General features: G+C 65.3%; 2 protein-coding genes across 2 annotated transcripts; one reads left to right on the forward strand and one right to left on the reverse strand.

The window, feature by feature from the left end:
* Positions 1–877: 877 nt before the first annotated feature.
* Positions 878–9,000, reverse strand: CHLRE_10g433600v5 (uncharacterized protein). The gene is made up of 16 exons (XM_043066683.1): positions 8,824–9,000; positions 8,460–8,591; positions 7,978–8,052; positions 7,457–7,510; positions 6,953–7,020; positions 6,051–6,180; positions 5,645–5,724; positions 5,400–5,493; positions 5,075–5,134; positions 4,597–4,749; positions 4,158–4,262; positions 3,537–3,715; positions 3,041–3,147; positions 2,716–2,797; positions 2,047–2,225; positions 878–1,710 (listed from the first exon to the last, which is right to left on the reverse strand). The coding sequence occupies exons 1-16, from the start codon at positions 8,908–8,910 to the stop codon at positions 1,493–1,495; spliced, it is 1,803 nt and encodes a 600-aa protein (XP_042920080.1). The 5' UTR covers positions 8,911–9,000; the 3' UTR covers positions 878–1,492.
* Positions 9,001–9,150: 150 nt separating this feature from the next.
* On the forward strand, positions 9,151–12,852 carry CHLRE_10g433650v5 (uncharacterized protein). The gene is made up of 4 exons (XM_001702606.2): positions 9,151–10,363; positions 10,571–10,914; positions 11,193–11,844; positions 12,093–12,852. Exons 1-4 carry the CDS (start codon positions 9,392–9,394, stop codon positions 12,603–12,605), a joined length of 2,481 nt encoding a protein of 826 aa, XP_001702658.2. The 5' UTR covers positions 9,151–9,391; the 3' UTR covers positions 12,606–12,852.
* The last annotated feature ends 1,050 nt before the right edge of the window (positions 12,853–13,902 follow it).

Genomic DNA, 13,902 nt, shown 5'->3' on the forward strand with positions numbered 1-13,902 from the left:
AGGGTGCCTGAGGTTCCCCAGGAAACTCTATCTACGGCCGTGTCCTGCTGGCACCGTGGGGGCACACCAAGATAGGGCAGCCTTCTACTAGGGGACGAGTCATTACGTGGGTGGGTGAGCGTGATGAGCGTGGGAGAGGGCGCTGGGGTTTGGCGTGGGGATGGGCCATGGAGCCATAGAGCCATAGAGCCGGTGCTTTTTCAGCAACGTCGTGTTAACGTGGCAACAGCAACCTCACTCCGCATGCTGTAACAGGGGCACATCCCATGTGGCGGAATATTTTGCTGTGCCGGAGCCGGAACGTGGGCTGGGGGCAACAGCAACCTCACCCCGCATACTACAACAGTGGCACATCCCGTGTGGCGGAATATTTTGCTGTGCCGGAGCCGGAACGTGGGCTGGGGGCAACAGCAACCTCACCCCGCATACTACAACAGTGGCACATCCCGTGTGGCGGAATATTTTGCTGTGCCGGAGCCAGAACGTGGGCTGGGGGCAACAGCAACCTTACCCCGCATACTACAACAGTGGCACATCCCGTGTGGCGGAATATTTTGCTGTGCCGGAGCCGGAACGTGGGCTGGGGGCAACAGCAACCTCACCCCGCATACTACAACAGTGGCACATCCCGTGTGGCGGAATATTTTGCTGTGCCGGAGCCAGAACGTGGGCTGGGGGCAACAGCAACCTTACCCCGCACGCTGTAGTTTGTGTGGTGTGGAGTTTCTGTTTTGACTTTTGCGATGGATGCACGGCACGAATGGGAGATTGAGAGATTGCTGACACGGCCTGCCACCCCCCTGGCTTGAAACGAACCGTGCATAAGTCGGGGGCGGAGCCCCCGGAAAATTTTTGGGATGAAAGATGCGGCGGCAGCGGGTTTCTGAAAATTAAAGATGCCCTATTTCGGAAATCTGTCACTGGCGCCGCGCCTGCCTTCTTAAGATACGATCACTGTTCCCACCACAGCGCGTTCTCCGGCACTCACAGATACGGTGTCCCTGTTCACACCGCTGACGGGTCACGAGATCCCCACGCACGTGTCCTCTTCCTTCGTAGCTCCTACAAGGTCCTGCAAGCTCCCAGGGGCGCGTCGTTAGCACCAATCACAGCCCTCTGCCAGCCTACTCCTGTGAATCCATTACATTACACTCGCCCCCACCGAGCACTCAGCATGGTCCATTCCAACTGCCCTTTCCGCCGCGACCTCTCCCGCTCCCGAATCACACAAGCCACCGATTCCACACCATCCGCCCCGTTCTCCTGCGAACATCCTCCACCACCCACTCGCCCACATCCCCGCGCCAACCAACCACACGAGCAGCCCAAGCAAACCCAACCCCCGCCTCCTGCTCCTCCCCGCCCACACGATCCCCCCCCGCCCTCAGCCACAGCTGTCAACCCCTCCCTCACCCCAGCACCCGTGCCCGCAGCGCGCGCCCGTGGCGTGTATGTGTGCACGAGCACACACACACATGCGTGTGTGTATGTTTCACCCGAGCAGCACGCCGAACAGGTCGCCGGCCACGTAGTCGTTGTCCACCACGCTCACCAGCACCCAGCTGTCCTTGATGCCCGCCAGCAGGTCGCGGGCGGCGCTACCCTCCTCGTACAGCGCGCCCCACTCGCTGGTCCACAGCTCGAACGCCTCGTCCTTCCACACCGCGAAGGAGGGCGCGCACACCACCGTGGGCTGGATCACCTCCTTGCCTGCGGAGGGCGGGGGGGCGTTACACGCATTAAGTTTACGTAGTGAAGTCGTAGCCAGGTACAAAGGTACCGGGGGGTTACATTCATGATTAATTAAGAAGTGAAGTCGCAGGCAGGTACGGAGTTGGTCCTGGGCTTTCGTTGTGTCTGGGTAGTGCGATGGGATTTTGGTTGCAGTTGACCAAACTGTACTGCTTGCTATGCTAGTGCTCAGCTCCCCGAGAGGCTGCCAGCCCCTTCCAGCCCCTTCCAGCCCGGCCCCGGACAACCCCGTTTGGGCTTGTATTTACAACCCCCGCCCTATCCAACCACATGACCTATCCGGTATCCACCCACCCGGGAAGACGCCCCAGGTGACGGCGTTGACGGCGTCGGGCGCCATGTTGCCGGCGGGGCTGCCGGCGGCGGTGGTGGCCAGGTAGGTGATGGAGGGCGCGGCGTCCAGCTTGGCACGCAGGGTGGCCCAGGCCTCGGGCGAGCAGAAGAACTCCACATAGGCCTTGCCGTACACGTAGCTGCGGGGAAGATGGGGGTTACACATTCATAGTAAGTTAAAGGAAGCGGTCGACGCTAGGCAGTTTTGGGGACCATACTTACCCGAAGCACCTGTTACGCCCATCTACCCAACCTTGGGTGGGGATTAGTGTCCACACGATCCCAAGGGTGCAAGCCCATGCGAGTGTCCTACAACGTTCCCAGGCACTCCTAACCCGAATAGCCCGTGTGTGTGTGTGTGTGTGTGTGTGTGTGTGTGTGTGTGTGTGTGTCCGGCGAGCGGCAGGCTGACGCCTCTGGGCCGGCCTCGCGCGGGCTACCCTGTCTGATGTCCCCCACATGACCCTTGTCTGATGACCCCCACATGATGGCCCCCACATGATGGCCCCCCTGCCTGATGGCCCCGACATAGACGCAGACGCAGCCACCAGCCCTGCGGCCCAGCCACCCACCCCACGCCCAACCGCACGGCCCGCCCCCGCCCCCGCCCCCGCCCCCGCAGCGCCTCACCCGCCGGGGCCGCCCCAGCCGTGCACTGCGTCGTCCGAGGCCACGCCGTTCACACGCGGCTGGCTGTTGATGGTCAGGTAGCCTGTGGGGGTGAGGAGGGGGTGCGAGGAGGAGGGAGATCGTGGGCTGGGGTGGTGTGGCGGTTCGGGATCAGGAGGGGACAGGGGAAAGGCGATGGATGCGCGGCGGCGAGTTGAAGAGCCCGGCGGCATCTCTCCACCAGTGGGCGGTGCGCAGCAGACCCCGGCAGTGGGCAGCAAGCCCTTCGCCAGGAGCAGCAGCAGCAGGCAGCGGTGCTGTGTCCCCCACCCTCCCGCCCACCCACCGTTGGCGTTGAGTGCGGCCAGGGGCTCCCGGATGGCGGCGGCCTCGGCGGTCAGGCCGCCGTCCAGCTCGGCCCAGGGGAGCAGCGACACCTCGCCCTTGATGTACCTGCGTGTGAAGGGCGGTGTGTCGTATGTGAGCGCGGCGAGTGTGTGTATGTGTGTGTGTGCGCGGCGAGTGTGCGTGTGTGTGTGTGTGTGTGTGTGTGTGTGTGTGTGTGTGTGTGTGTGTGTGTGTGTGTGTGTGTGTCGTTGCGGGCCGGCCGGAAGCGCAGGTACAGGGACGCAGGAAGCCCAGAGTGTAGCCTCCCCATCCTACCCCTGGCCCCGTCAAGCTTGTGACCCCGTGTCCCCCTTCACTCGCCGCCAACCCCCCAAGCGTCCCTGTCCCCTCCCCTCACCTCCAACCCGCCTACCAGCACCACCCCACACTCCAGCTCTTTCAACGCAACTTCCCCCCTTTAACCATGAATGTAGCCCCCCAAGCCCGCCACTCACTTGACGAACACCTGCTTGACGTCGTCCACGGAGGCGGGCGCCGCGCCCCAGGCCGCCCGCGCCTTCTCGCGGCGCGCCTCGCCGGTGCTGTGCCGCCGCATGAACTGGTGGTCGGACAGCGCGCCGTAGGCGGGCGAGCGCGTGTTGCCCCAGCGGCCAGCCGGGTAGCTGTCCCAGTCCTGTGCGTGTGAGAGCGCGTGCGTGTGTGTGTGTGTGTGCGCGCGTGCAGGTGTGTGTGTGTGTGTGGGGGGGGGGTACATTCATGATTAATTAAGAAGAGAAGTCGTAGGCAGGTACAGTTGCAGCGTAGACGCGTTGTTGGGGGGGGGGTGTATGTGCGTGTGTGTGTGTGTGTGTGTGTGTCAGAGAGCACCAGGGAAGGAAACGCAGGACTGCTTGCGTGTGTGCCTATGCGTGCCAAATGCAGCCAAAGGGAAACAGAACGACGCGCACTCTGCCGCTGCTACCCCTCTCCTCCCCCAGCCGCTCAACCCTCCCTCGTCCTCGCGCGCCCCTCCCCTGGTCCTGCATCTTGGTTTACTTGGGATGGGAACAACCTCCCCCCCCCCCACACACACACACCACTACCACCACGACCACTACCACCACGCCGCCTCTTACCTGGGTGCGCTTGACGTAGGCCTTGGGCCGGTTGCTCCAGAACACGGGGCGCACCTGCTCCACGGCGCGGGCGGTGCCGGCGGGCACGTGGCGCCACGGCAGCGGCTGCAAGAGCAGGAGGCAGCAAGCAGGGGGCAGCAGGCAGGGGGCAGCAAGGAGGGGCGTGGTCGGCGAGGCATGCGCTGTGGAACCAGGGAGGATGGCTGGGCCTTTGCAAGTCACCTCCTGGTGGCCCTCCCCTCCGCCTGGCCCTACTCCCCTCCGCTCCCTCCGTCTTGCATAGACGGCTTACCCCTCCTCTCCTCTCCCTATCCCTGTCCCTCGCCCCCTCGCTCTTTCGCATCGGGTTCGGTTTAGTTTGGGCTGGTATCTACAACCCCTCTCCCTCACCCCGTCTCCCTCTCCCTCTTCTCCCTCTCCCTCTCCTCCTCCTGCTCACCCGCTGCACGCGGCTGGTGTCCACCAGTCCCAGCTGCTCCAGGATGGCCACCGCCGACTTCTCCAGGTTGAGGGTGTACATGTGCACGCCCGGCACCTCGCCGCTGGCCAGCAGCTGACGGCACATGCGCACGCCCAGGTCGATGCCGTAGGCCTGGAGGGGGTGGAGGTGGAGGTGTCATGATTAATGGGGGTGGGTGGGGGGGTTACATTCATGATTAATGGGGGGGGTTGCACGCATGTTTGGACAAGCGGTACAGGATGCACCGGGGGGTGGTGAGGGAGGGGGTAGGCAGCAGCGCAGGCGGCGCGGGCGGGGTGGTGGGTGGGTTTGGGTTGGCGATCAGTGCATGTGCAGGGGTAGTGCCAGGACCGAGTCGCATGTGTGACCACATCCAAGCACTGACACACACATACAAGCACACAGAGCTATACACACGCAGGCAAGCACACAAGCACTCAGTCACGCGCCCCCGCACCTTGACAGCCTCGTCGTTGTCCTTGATCGCCTCCAGCGCGTCAGAGATCTCGGCCGGCACCTGCGCGGCGTGAGCGAGCGAGTGAGTGATAGCGTGTGTGTGTGTGTATGTGTGTGTGTGTGCGCTGGAGCGGGGCGGGAAGGGAAAGGCGCCAGCCAACTCGTCCCGCGTCGCCTGGCAGGAGGCGATACCCCACGTCAACAAGCCACGCCGCTGCGAGGGTCGCTAGTGACCCCACGCAAGCAAGTTGCCAGCATGTTGCAATCATGTTGCGAACACGTTGCCGCCCATCCGCCCCCGCCAGCCCGACGGCCCCAGCCCCCACCTTGGTCTTGCAGAAGCCGGTCATGCGCTTGAAGCCGCCGTAGGTCATGATGGGCATGATGCCGGGCAGGATGGGGCACGTGATGCCCACAGACCTGGGGGAGGGGGGAGGAGGAGGCGCGCGTGTGTGTGTGGGTCGGTGCTTTTGTGCATGTGTGCGTGTGCACTCACCCCAAGCCAGTCGCGCTGTCCGTCCGAGCACGATGAATCTCATCCCCCGTCAAACACACCCGCACCCGCACCCACCTGCAGTCCTTGACGAACTGCAGGAACACGTCCACGTCGTAAAACAGCTGCGTCACAATCATGTCGCCGCCCGCGTCCACCTGGCCAGGATGGAGGAGGTGGTGGGGAGAGAGGGCACGCGGGACAGGAGGTCGGCGGCGGTAGCGGAGGAGGAGCCGTCCAGGTACACGGGATACACAAGCGGGAGGCAAGAACTTGTAAGGGGGTAAGGACCCCGGGAGGGTGCCGTATTCCCTCCCCTCTCGCCTTCCCCTTGCTCGACCTCGGCACCTGCACCAAGCAGTTAGCATTAGCCTCCCCTTGCCTCCCCCTCCCGTTCCCCTGCTCCCTCCCACCCTCCTACTCCCCTCCTTCTCCCCCCTCCGTCCTGCCCTGCCCCACCTCCCACCCCCAACCCCTCCCCCACCTTCTGCTTGAGGTAGGCGATGTCGGCCCAGTAGTTTTTCTTCATCTGCTCGGGGTCGTCCACGATGCCGTCGGGGTGCGCCTCGGGGTAGCCCGCCACACAGATGCCGAAGTAGTCGCCGTGCTGCTTCCTGAGGGGGGGAGGGGGGTAGCCGTTCATGTGGAGGACGGAGTGATGGGGGAGAGAGGGGGAGAGAGAGGGAGAGGAAGAGTTGCACGGATTCGTCTTGATGCACGGCGCTCGTGCTCGCCCGGCTGGTCGCAGAGGTATTGGCTGCAGCAGCCCTCAGCACCATAAGGGCGGCCGGGGCTCGGCTGGGCCCCCATGGCCCCCGGTAGCTCCCGATAGCGACCTGAGGCGCCCCCCGGTAGCGCCGGCCCTGCTCGCCTCCCACCTCGCCCCCCCCCCCGGGTCTGTTCACCCACCCCTGGGTCTAGGTTGAGTTGGGATTGCAATAACCCAACCCCATCCCATCATCCGACCCCTCACCTACCCCTAACCCGCCCCAAACCCGCCCCCCCCCCTTGTAACGAGCATGCCGTTTTGGAACTAGGTTCCTTACATTTGGTATCGAGTGTGGTTCGGTCCTTGGGACTCCTTATGGGTCTGAGGTTGTGTATTCGATTCCGGTTGATGGCAAGTTTCGGACGTTTGGGCGGCGTCTCGATTCGGTCAATCGGGAATGTACATCGCTTCCGCGCTATGTCTCGATGTGTCGTTGCTACGCTCTGCTCTCGGTTGCCGGGACGGACAACCATTTAGGGGAGGGGAGGTGTGTAACGAGCATGCCGTTTTGGAACTAGGTTCCTTACAACCCCCCCCCCCCCCCACCCCCCACCCCCGTCTCCACATGAACGGCTATCCCCCCCTCCCCCCCCGCCCCGTGCCCCCCAGACCCCCACCTGATGTACTTGACCAGGTCCAGGGCGCAGTTGAAGCCGCCCTCCACCGCCTCAAACTTCTCCTGGCCCTGAGGGGAGAGAGCGCAGGGGTTTGTGTGTGTGTTAGGGAAATGAACCCGCGCGCGCGTAGGTGTTGAAGGCGGGATGAAGGGGGGTGCAACAGGGGGTGGGGAGAGGCCGGCAATGGGGCGCGGGGATTGGTGTGGGGCGGCGAGGCGAGGCGTGATGTGGCGTGACATGGGGACCCAGCCGGGCAGGCAGGTCACTGCCTCGACCGGCCGCCCGAGCGACCGCCTCCGCCTCCAGGCACCTGGCCGCGCCGGCATACGGCTTCATCCCCCACCCACGCACCCACCCACCCACCCACCCACCCACCACCAAGCCCACTGCCGCAGACCCGCCCCGCACCAGCGCCAGCACCCGAACCAGCATAGCACCGCTGCGCAATGTCACCACACACACACACACACACACACACACACACACGCACGCCCCCACGCGCACCTTGGGCGGGTCGCCGCGCAGGGCCAGAATGTTCTGCACACCCATCTTCTTCACCTGCAGGGTAGGAGGAGGGATGTGACGGCGTCAGGCGGTGGACGGCGCAGGCGCAGGCCGGGGCCGGACTTTGGGGCCGGCTAGCCAGGCGACCTGCCTCGGCCTGTGACTGTTCGCCTGTCCCCTGCAACACGACTGGCCTGCATTCGCCGCTACCATTCAATGCCCTCCTGGCGTCCCCGGCGGAACCCGCACACCCACGGCCGCAACTGCGCTGCGCTTCCACATCGCCACCATCTTCCAAAGAGGCCAGGCCAGGGCCCCATTCCCTGTTCATACACGTCTCCTACTCGCCTTTGCACCCCCCCCCCCTTCTGCTGCTTCGCTTTTCGCATGGGAATCCACCCCGCCGACCCAACAAACCCAGCCCACCACCCCCTTCGACCCAACAAACCCAGTCCGTCCGCCAGCCCACCCCAGCCCTCCACCCCCAGCCCTCCACCCCAACCCCCTCCGCCAGTCCGCACCTCGTGCAGAGCGCTCTCCAGCTTCTCCTCCGGCATGTTGGTGCAGGTGAGGTGCATCATGGTCTCCACACAGATCTATAAGACAGGGAGGAGAAGAGGGAGGGGAGGGAGGGGGAGACAGGAGGTAATCAGTGAGGGGGGAGGTAGCGGGGAGCAGGCAGGGTACGGTACGTGAGCCCGATCCCCAAGGCTGCTTGAGTCCCCCCGAATTACGCCGTGCCATGCGCACTGTGACCGGTTAGTGGCATTCACATCAAGCTTTGCGTCTCCCGGCTGAGGCAAGGCAGCTGCGTTGGGGTTGGCAGCCCCGTCAAACGGTGCAGACCACCCACTCACCCTCGTCCGTAGACGTGGCCACTCGCGCAACCCGCCAACCTACCACACGCGTGCCAGCGGCGGCCCTGGCACCCCTTGCTACCCCCCCCCGCCACTTCTCCCCTGCCGCCCCCGCCACCTCAGAGCTAGCCACGCATGCGACGCACCAGGTTCTGCATGCGAGTGGCGATGTCCAGAGTGACATCGGCGGTAGAGCCGCCAGCACCCCAGGTGATGTCGCAGAAGACGGGGCCATAGGCAACCATGCGATCCAGGCGCTCGAACAGGTTCTCCACACCCTGTTGCATAACAATTGAGGCGTTCGGATTGGGGCGAATTTGTGTTGGGGTCAGGGACGGACCAAAGAATGCACCGTCGCGGGTGCACGAGTCGCTCCTGATCGCGCATAACAGCAACTTTGCGCCCAGATCTACTCGATTAAATGTAAGCATCTCGTTGCAACAGACTGCGCGAGCCACAGGCGCCGTCCTCGCCCAAGCGACCCTCCGCAATGAGTCCATGTTTTCCTACCTCCTCCGTGCGCGGCGGGAAGAACTCGAAGCTGAAGAAGGTCTCGCCCTTCTTCATCTTCTCCTCAACCTTGTGAATCAGCTTCATGGTTGCTGTGTGCACCTATAAACTCGCCGTTCGGCTAGTGAAAGGCAGGCCCGAAAGAAGGGCCGGTACAGCACTAGAGGCTGATCTAGGGAGGTGGGAAAGGGTTATGGGGCAACTCGGGGCCTTGGCGCGGCGACCTGCCGCTCCGACCATGCGGTACGGCCAGGCTGAGTTGGTTACCGCTATTTGCCTGGGCCGCTCCCAGCACACGGGAGTACGCAATAGTATATTGAGATACACGTAGACCATAATTGCTTCACAAACTTCCAATAACACGCCATCAGAGCGCACGTTGGCACGCGCTGCATGAATTGCAAATGTAACTTGCTGTAAAGACGCATATCTTACATGACGTAACAAAGAATCTCGGGGACTCGCGCGGAAAGCGGGGGGCTGGCCCTGGGTGACATATCCCTCCACGGTGGGGTGCACGCCCTTGGCAGTGCCTTCTGCAACCGTCAGAGCCCCCCAGTCCAGCAAGATGCCACCGCCGCTCGCGCAACATCAGTTGCGCAGTGCCCAGCGCCTACTTCCGGCCGCGGCATCATGGGCCGCCGACGCATCCCATGCAGCCGGCGGCGCAGGTGCCGGCTTCAGCACCTACTCCACGCGTGGGCCTTCGGCCCCCACCGGCGCCTCTTCCTCCCCCAGGGCTAGGGAACCCTCCTCAGAGGGCAAACACAAACAAAACCTTCAGCGTCCTCCTGAAGATAATCACGACGACCTCCAAAATGGAGAAGACAGGCTGAAAAAGCAGTTGGCCGCGTTGCTGCCAGGGCCCCTTCTGGAGCGCCTGTGGGCAGGCGCCAGCGGTGGCGGCAACGGCGGCGGGTTCCGAGCAGAGCGGCGGCCCTCATTCCGGCTCAACACGCTGCGCGTAAGCTTACCTGACGCGGCCTTCCTTGCTGATGCCGCCACCGGCGCCGCCGCCGGGCCAGTGCAGCCAAGCCTCGACGAGCAACAGCATCAGCACCAACACCAACACCAACACCAGCACCAGCATCCGCACCCACACACACACGGCCACCAGGCCAGCCCTGATGCCCTGGCCGGCGCCGCAAGCCCGGATTCACGCAAGCTCGGCCCGCACACGCATGTTGACCCTGGCGGCGGCACCGGGCAGCTGCGTGCTTCCGGCACTGGCCGCCGGCAGCAGCTGCAGGACGGCGGGCAGCAGCTGCAGGACGGCGGGCAGGTGGTGCGGCAGCTGCTGCGCGGCTTCGGCCTGACGCCTGCTGGTGCAGAGCCGTCAGCACCACCTCTGGAGCGGGGAAGCGGCGGCGCACCGGGTGTCGCAGTGGCGGCCGGTGGGGAGGGTGCGGCCATGGGGTGCAGCGGCGGCGGGGTGCGACTGGAGCCGTTTCCGCTGTACCCGGCCGCGATGCAGCTGCCGTCAGACACGGCGGGGGCGGTGCGGGTGGCAGGGCCCTCACGGCAGCTGCCGCCCCTGCAGGTGGGTGCGCCACTGCCCCTGTTTGGGTGTGCATGCAATACCTATGCTCGTTTGATGGGGACATGGGCGCAGAGAGGAGGATCGAAGCCACGGCCACTGGCGGGAACAGTGCTCCTAGCAACCCTACCCTACAGTGCTCCTAGCACCCCTACCCACATTGTGTTTCTTGATCCCCGTGTGCCTCCCTGCCTGCCGCATGAACGACAGACCGGCGCAGTCTACTTCCAAAGCCTCTCCAGTATGCTGCCCGCTCTGGTGCTGATGGCACCGCATGTCGCAGCCACATCTACAGCCGCAGCCGCAGCTGCGCCGGAAACGCCAGCGCGGCAAGCTGCACCAGCGGCAACCGCCTGCGCTCCGAACGAACCGGCATCGGCAACAGCGGACGCGGCCACAGCACCAGCACCAGCACCAGCGCCAGCGCCAGCAGTGTCGTACGACGGGCGGCGGCCGCTCCGGGTGCTGGACCTGTGCGCGGCCCCGGGCGGCAAGGCGGCGCTGCTGGCCGAGCTGATGGGCAACCGGGGGCACCTGCTGGCGGTGGACGCCAGGTGCGGGCGGGCTGGGTGCAGTGCAGGGCTTGGTGGTGTGCGGGCGGGCGAGGTGGGGTGCATGGCTTGGTGGTGTGCGGGGCTTGGCGAGGTGGTATAAAGAGAGCTGGTACCTGCTCAGGTGGCGGGCCTTGATCAGGCGTGCGGGGGTGCGGTGTGGGCACGGTGTAGCCAACTACTCAATATCCCGCAATGCACCACCCCATCTTACGCGTCTGCGCGATGTGCCTGGTCCTGCCCGCGCCCGCCCCCTCCTCCCTCCTCCCTTCTCCCTCCAGCTGGCCGCGGCTGCAGCGCATGCGCTTCAACCTGGAGCGGCTGCTGCCGCCCGCGGCCGGCCAGGCCGAGGCCCAGGCCGAGGCCACCACTGGCGAGGGGCCCAACGACCGCGAGGGGGCTAGCGCGGCGGCGGCGGCCGAGGGCACCGGGGCCGGCGCGGCTGGGCCGCATGCGGAGCGGCAGTGGCGCCGGGGCTGCGTCACGACAGTGCACGCCGACGGCACGGGGCTGCTTGTGGACGCATGCGGCATGCCGCTCCCGCCGCCGCCACGCGCTATGCGAACCCGCCGGCGAGACCACCAGGGAAGCGGAGCCGCGGACGGCACCTGGCGTGCCGCAGGCCACGCCGCCGCCGGGCCAGGAGAGCTTGACGGGCTTGCGCAGGCCGAGCGTTCGGCAGCAGGGCCGGCTGGGTCGGCGGGGACGGCGGCAGAGGGTGTGTTTGACCGGGTGCTGGTGGACGCGCCCTGCAGCGGCCTGGGCCGGCTGCAGCTGGGCCGGCCTGACAGCTACAGCCACTGGCAGCCGGAGGCGGTGCGGCGCTACAGCCGGCGGCAGCGGCAGCTGCTGCTGCGCGGCGTGACGCTGCTGGCGCCGGGCGGGCTGCTGGTGTACAGCACGTGCACGATGCTGGCAGAGGAGAACGAACAGGTGCGCGGAGAGGGCGGGGTTATGGAAACCAAACCCCAGGTGCGCGTCGAGGGTATGGCACGCAAGCTGTCACTGCGCGCCCGAGGCCAGGGGAGTAGGGCACAGCGCTGGCGCGGGCTCACTGGTCGGGCGACCTACCTGCTTGTGGTGTGTGGGCTGACTTCTGGGGCTTGGAGATGAGGGCGGTGTGCCTGTGTCCCTGCCGCATCCGCGCTGAGCGCTGGGCCCTGTGTCCTGTGCCGGTGCAGGTACTGGCGTGGCTGCTGGGCCGGGTGGGCGGGCTGCGGCTGGTGCGGCCCCGCCTGCTGGTCCCTGCCGCGGCACTGGCAGCTGCCACACACAGCGCAGACGGGCAGCCGCCCGGCGGCGGCGCTCCCGCCGCCCCGCCTGACACTAGCAGCATCCGCGGCGGTGCCGGCACCAGCCGGACCGAGGAGCTGCGTGCGGCGCTGGAGGCGCACTGGCCGGGGAGCACCTACCCGCCTCTGCTGCAGGGGCGTTGGTGGCGGGCGGCGCTTGCGGCGGCAAGGGACGGAGCTCGGGAGCAGGAGGGCAGGCGGAACGGCGCGCGGGGTCCCGAGCGGGGGCCGCGGCGTAAGTCTGTGGAGAAGGAGCAGGCGCGAGGTGCGGCGGCTGCCGGAGTGCCGTCCTTCTCTTCGGAGGATGATTTACGCGAGCAGCTGGAGTCCTGTGTTCGTGTAGCGCCCGGGGAGGCCTTTGAAGGGTTCTTTGTTGCAGCAGTGGTAAAGCAGGGCGAGTAGGACATGGACTCACGCCTGCGTACGTATGTTTAATGCATGCTGGGCAGCAAAGCGGCGGTTAGCGGGGTTGCGTCCAGGGCACCTGCCAGGGGACTGCGGCTTGGCTATGGGTTGGTCCCCCCGCTGATCTGAAAACAATGGGCTCATCAGCAACTGGCAAATGGTGCACAACGAGGACTAGGCAATGAAGGCCCTTGGCAGGGACCTCCGGTCGCGCCTTACACCTGGGCTTATCCATAAATTTGCTAGCTGGTTACATCCTCAGGACGTCTGTAGCAGCCGCAAGCCGCTCGCACCCCCAGCCAGCTCCAGCACTCGGTCCTTAGGGCGCGCGATACAGCTCTCTGTCCCGAACTTCAGCCACGATACTCCCACTACCAACCCGCGGCGCTTCCTCACACTCCGGTTGTGTTTGTCTCGCAATCGCATTCGACTCGCCCACCACTCATCCGTACATTCGGGCTCCCTTTTCTGCCTTGCTTCGCCCTGTTTTCGCCCCTGCTTGTCACGCTGTCGCCCGGCCACTGCTTTGCTGCATTCTGTCTGCATTTTCTCTGCGGTTGCCTCTGGTGCTCATCCGTGGACGCTGGTCATCTTCCTGCAGGTGCGCTGCGGCTCTGCATCGCGAGTGTGGCGTTGCGGTCTGTCTGTGTGGTGCTATCGCCTGGCCGGGCGCCCGGAGCGTGAGGAATGCGCATCAGCAAACTTCCAGCCAGCCAGCAACTTGTCGGTACAGTAACGCCGGCGTTCGACCAGCCATGCACTTCTGCCCTGCCACTGCAAACTGTTTGCTGTCTGCTTACGGGTCTGGGCATCGGCTGCACCCTACGGGACCTCGCCAACCTGCCTTGAACCCTGTCCCATCACACCCCCAGCCAGCTCCAGTCGGGACTGTCGGGTGCCCCCCCCCCCCCACACACGCACACATAGGGTCACCCTTGCCCACATAGGTGCCCTTTTGCCAGGCAAGGGTGCCCTTTGCCAGTCCCTTGAAGCTCCAGACCTTGCTCCAGACTGTGGTGAGCCAGCGCTTGAAGACGCCCGGTATAACGTGCACAACACAACACACACACACACACACACACACACACACACACACACGCGCGCGCGCGCGGGATGGCGGGATGGGGTCTGGGAATCAGCTGCACCCTGCGGGACTTCACCAACCTGCCTTAACACTGTCCCATCGCACACACACGCGCGCGCGCGCACACACACGCATACACGAGATGGCCGGGCGGACGCCTTTGCTTGGGGCACACCGTGCGCAGCTGTTCTCCCCCATTTCGGATTGCAG

Source organism: Chlamydomonas reinhardtii, chromosome 10 (genome assembly GCF_000002595.2).
Source record: "Chlamydomonas reinhardtii strain CC-503 cw92 mt+ chromosome 10, whole genome shotgun sequence".
Taxonomy (NCBI): domain Eukaryota; kingdom Viridiplantae; phylum Chlorophyta; class Chlorophyceae; order Chlamydomonadales; family Chlamydomonadaceae; genus Chlamydomonas; species Chlamydomonas reinhardtii.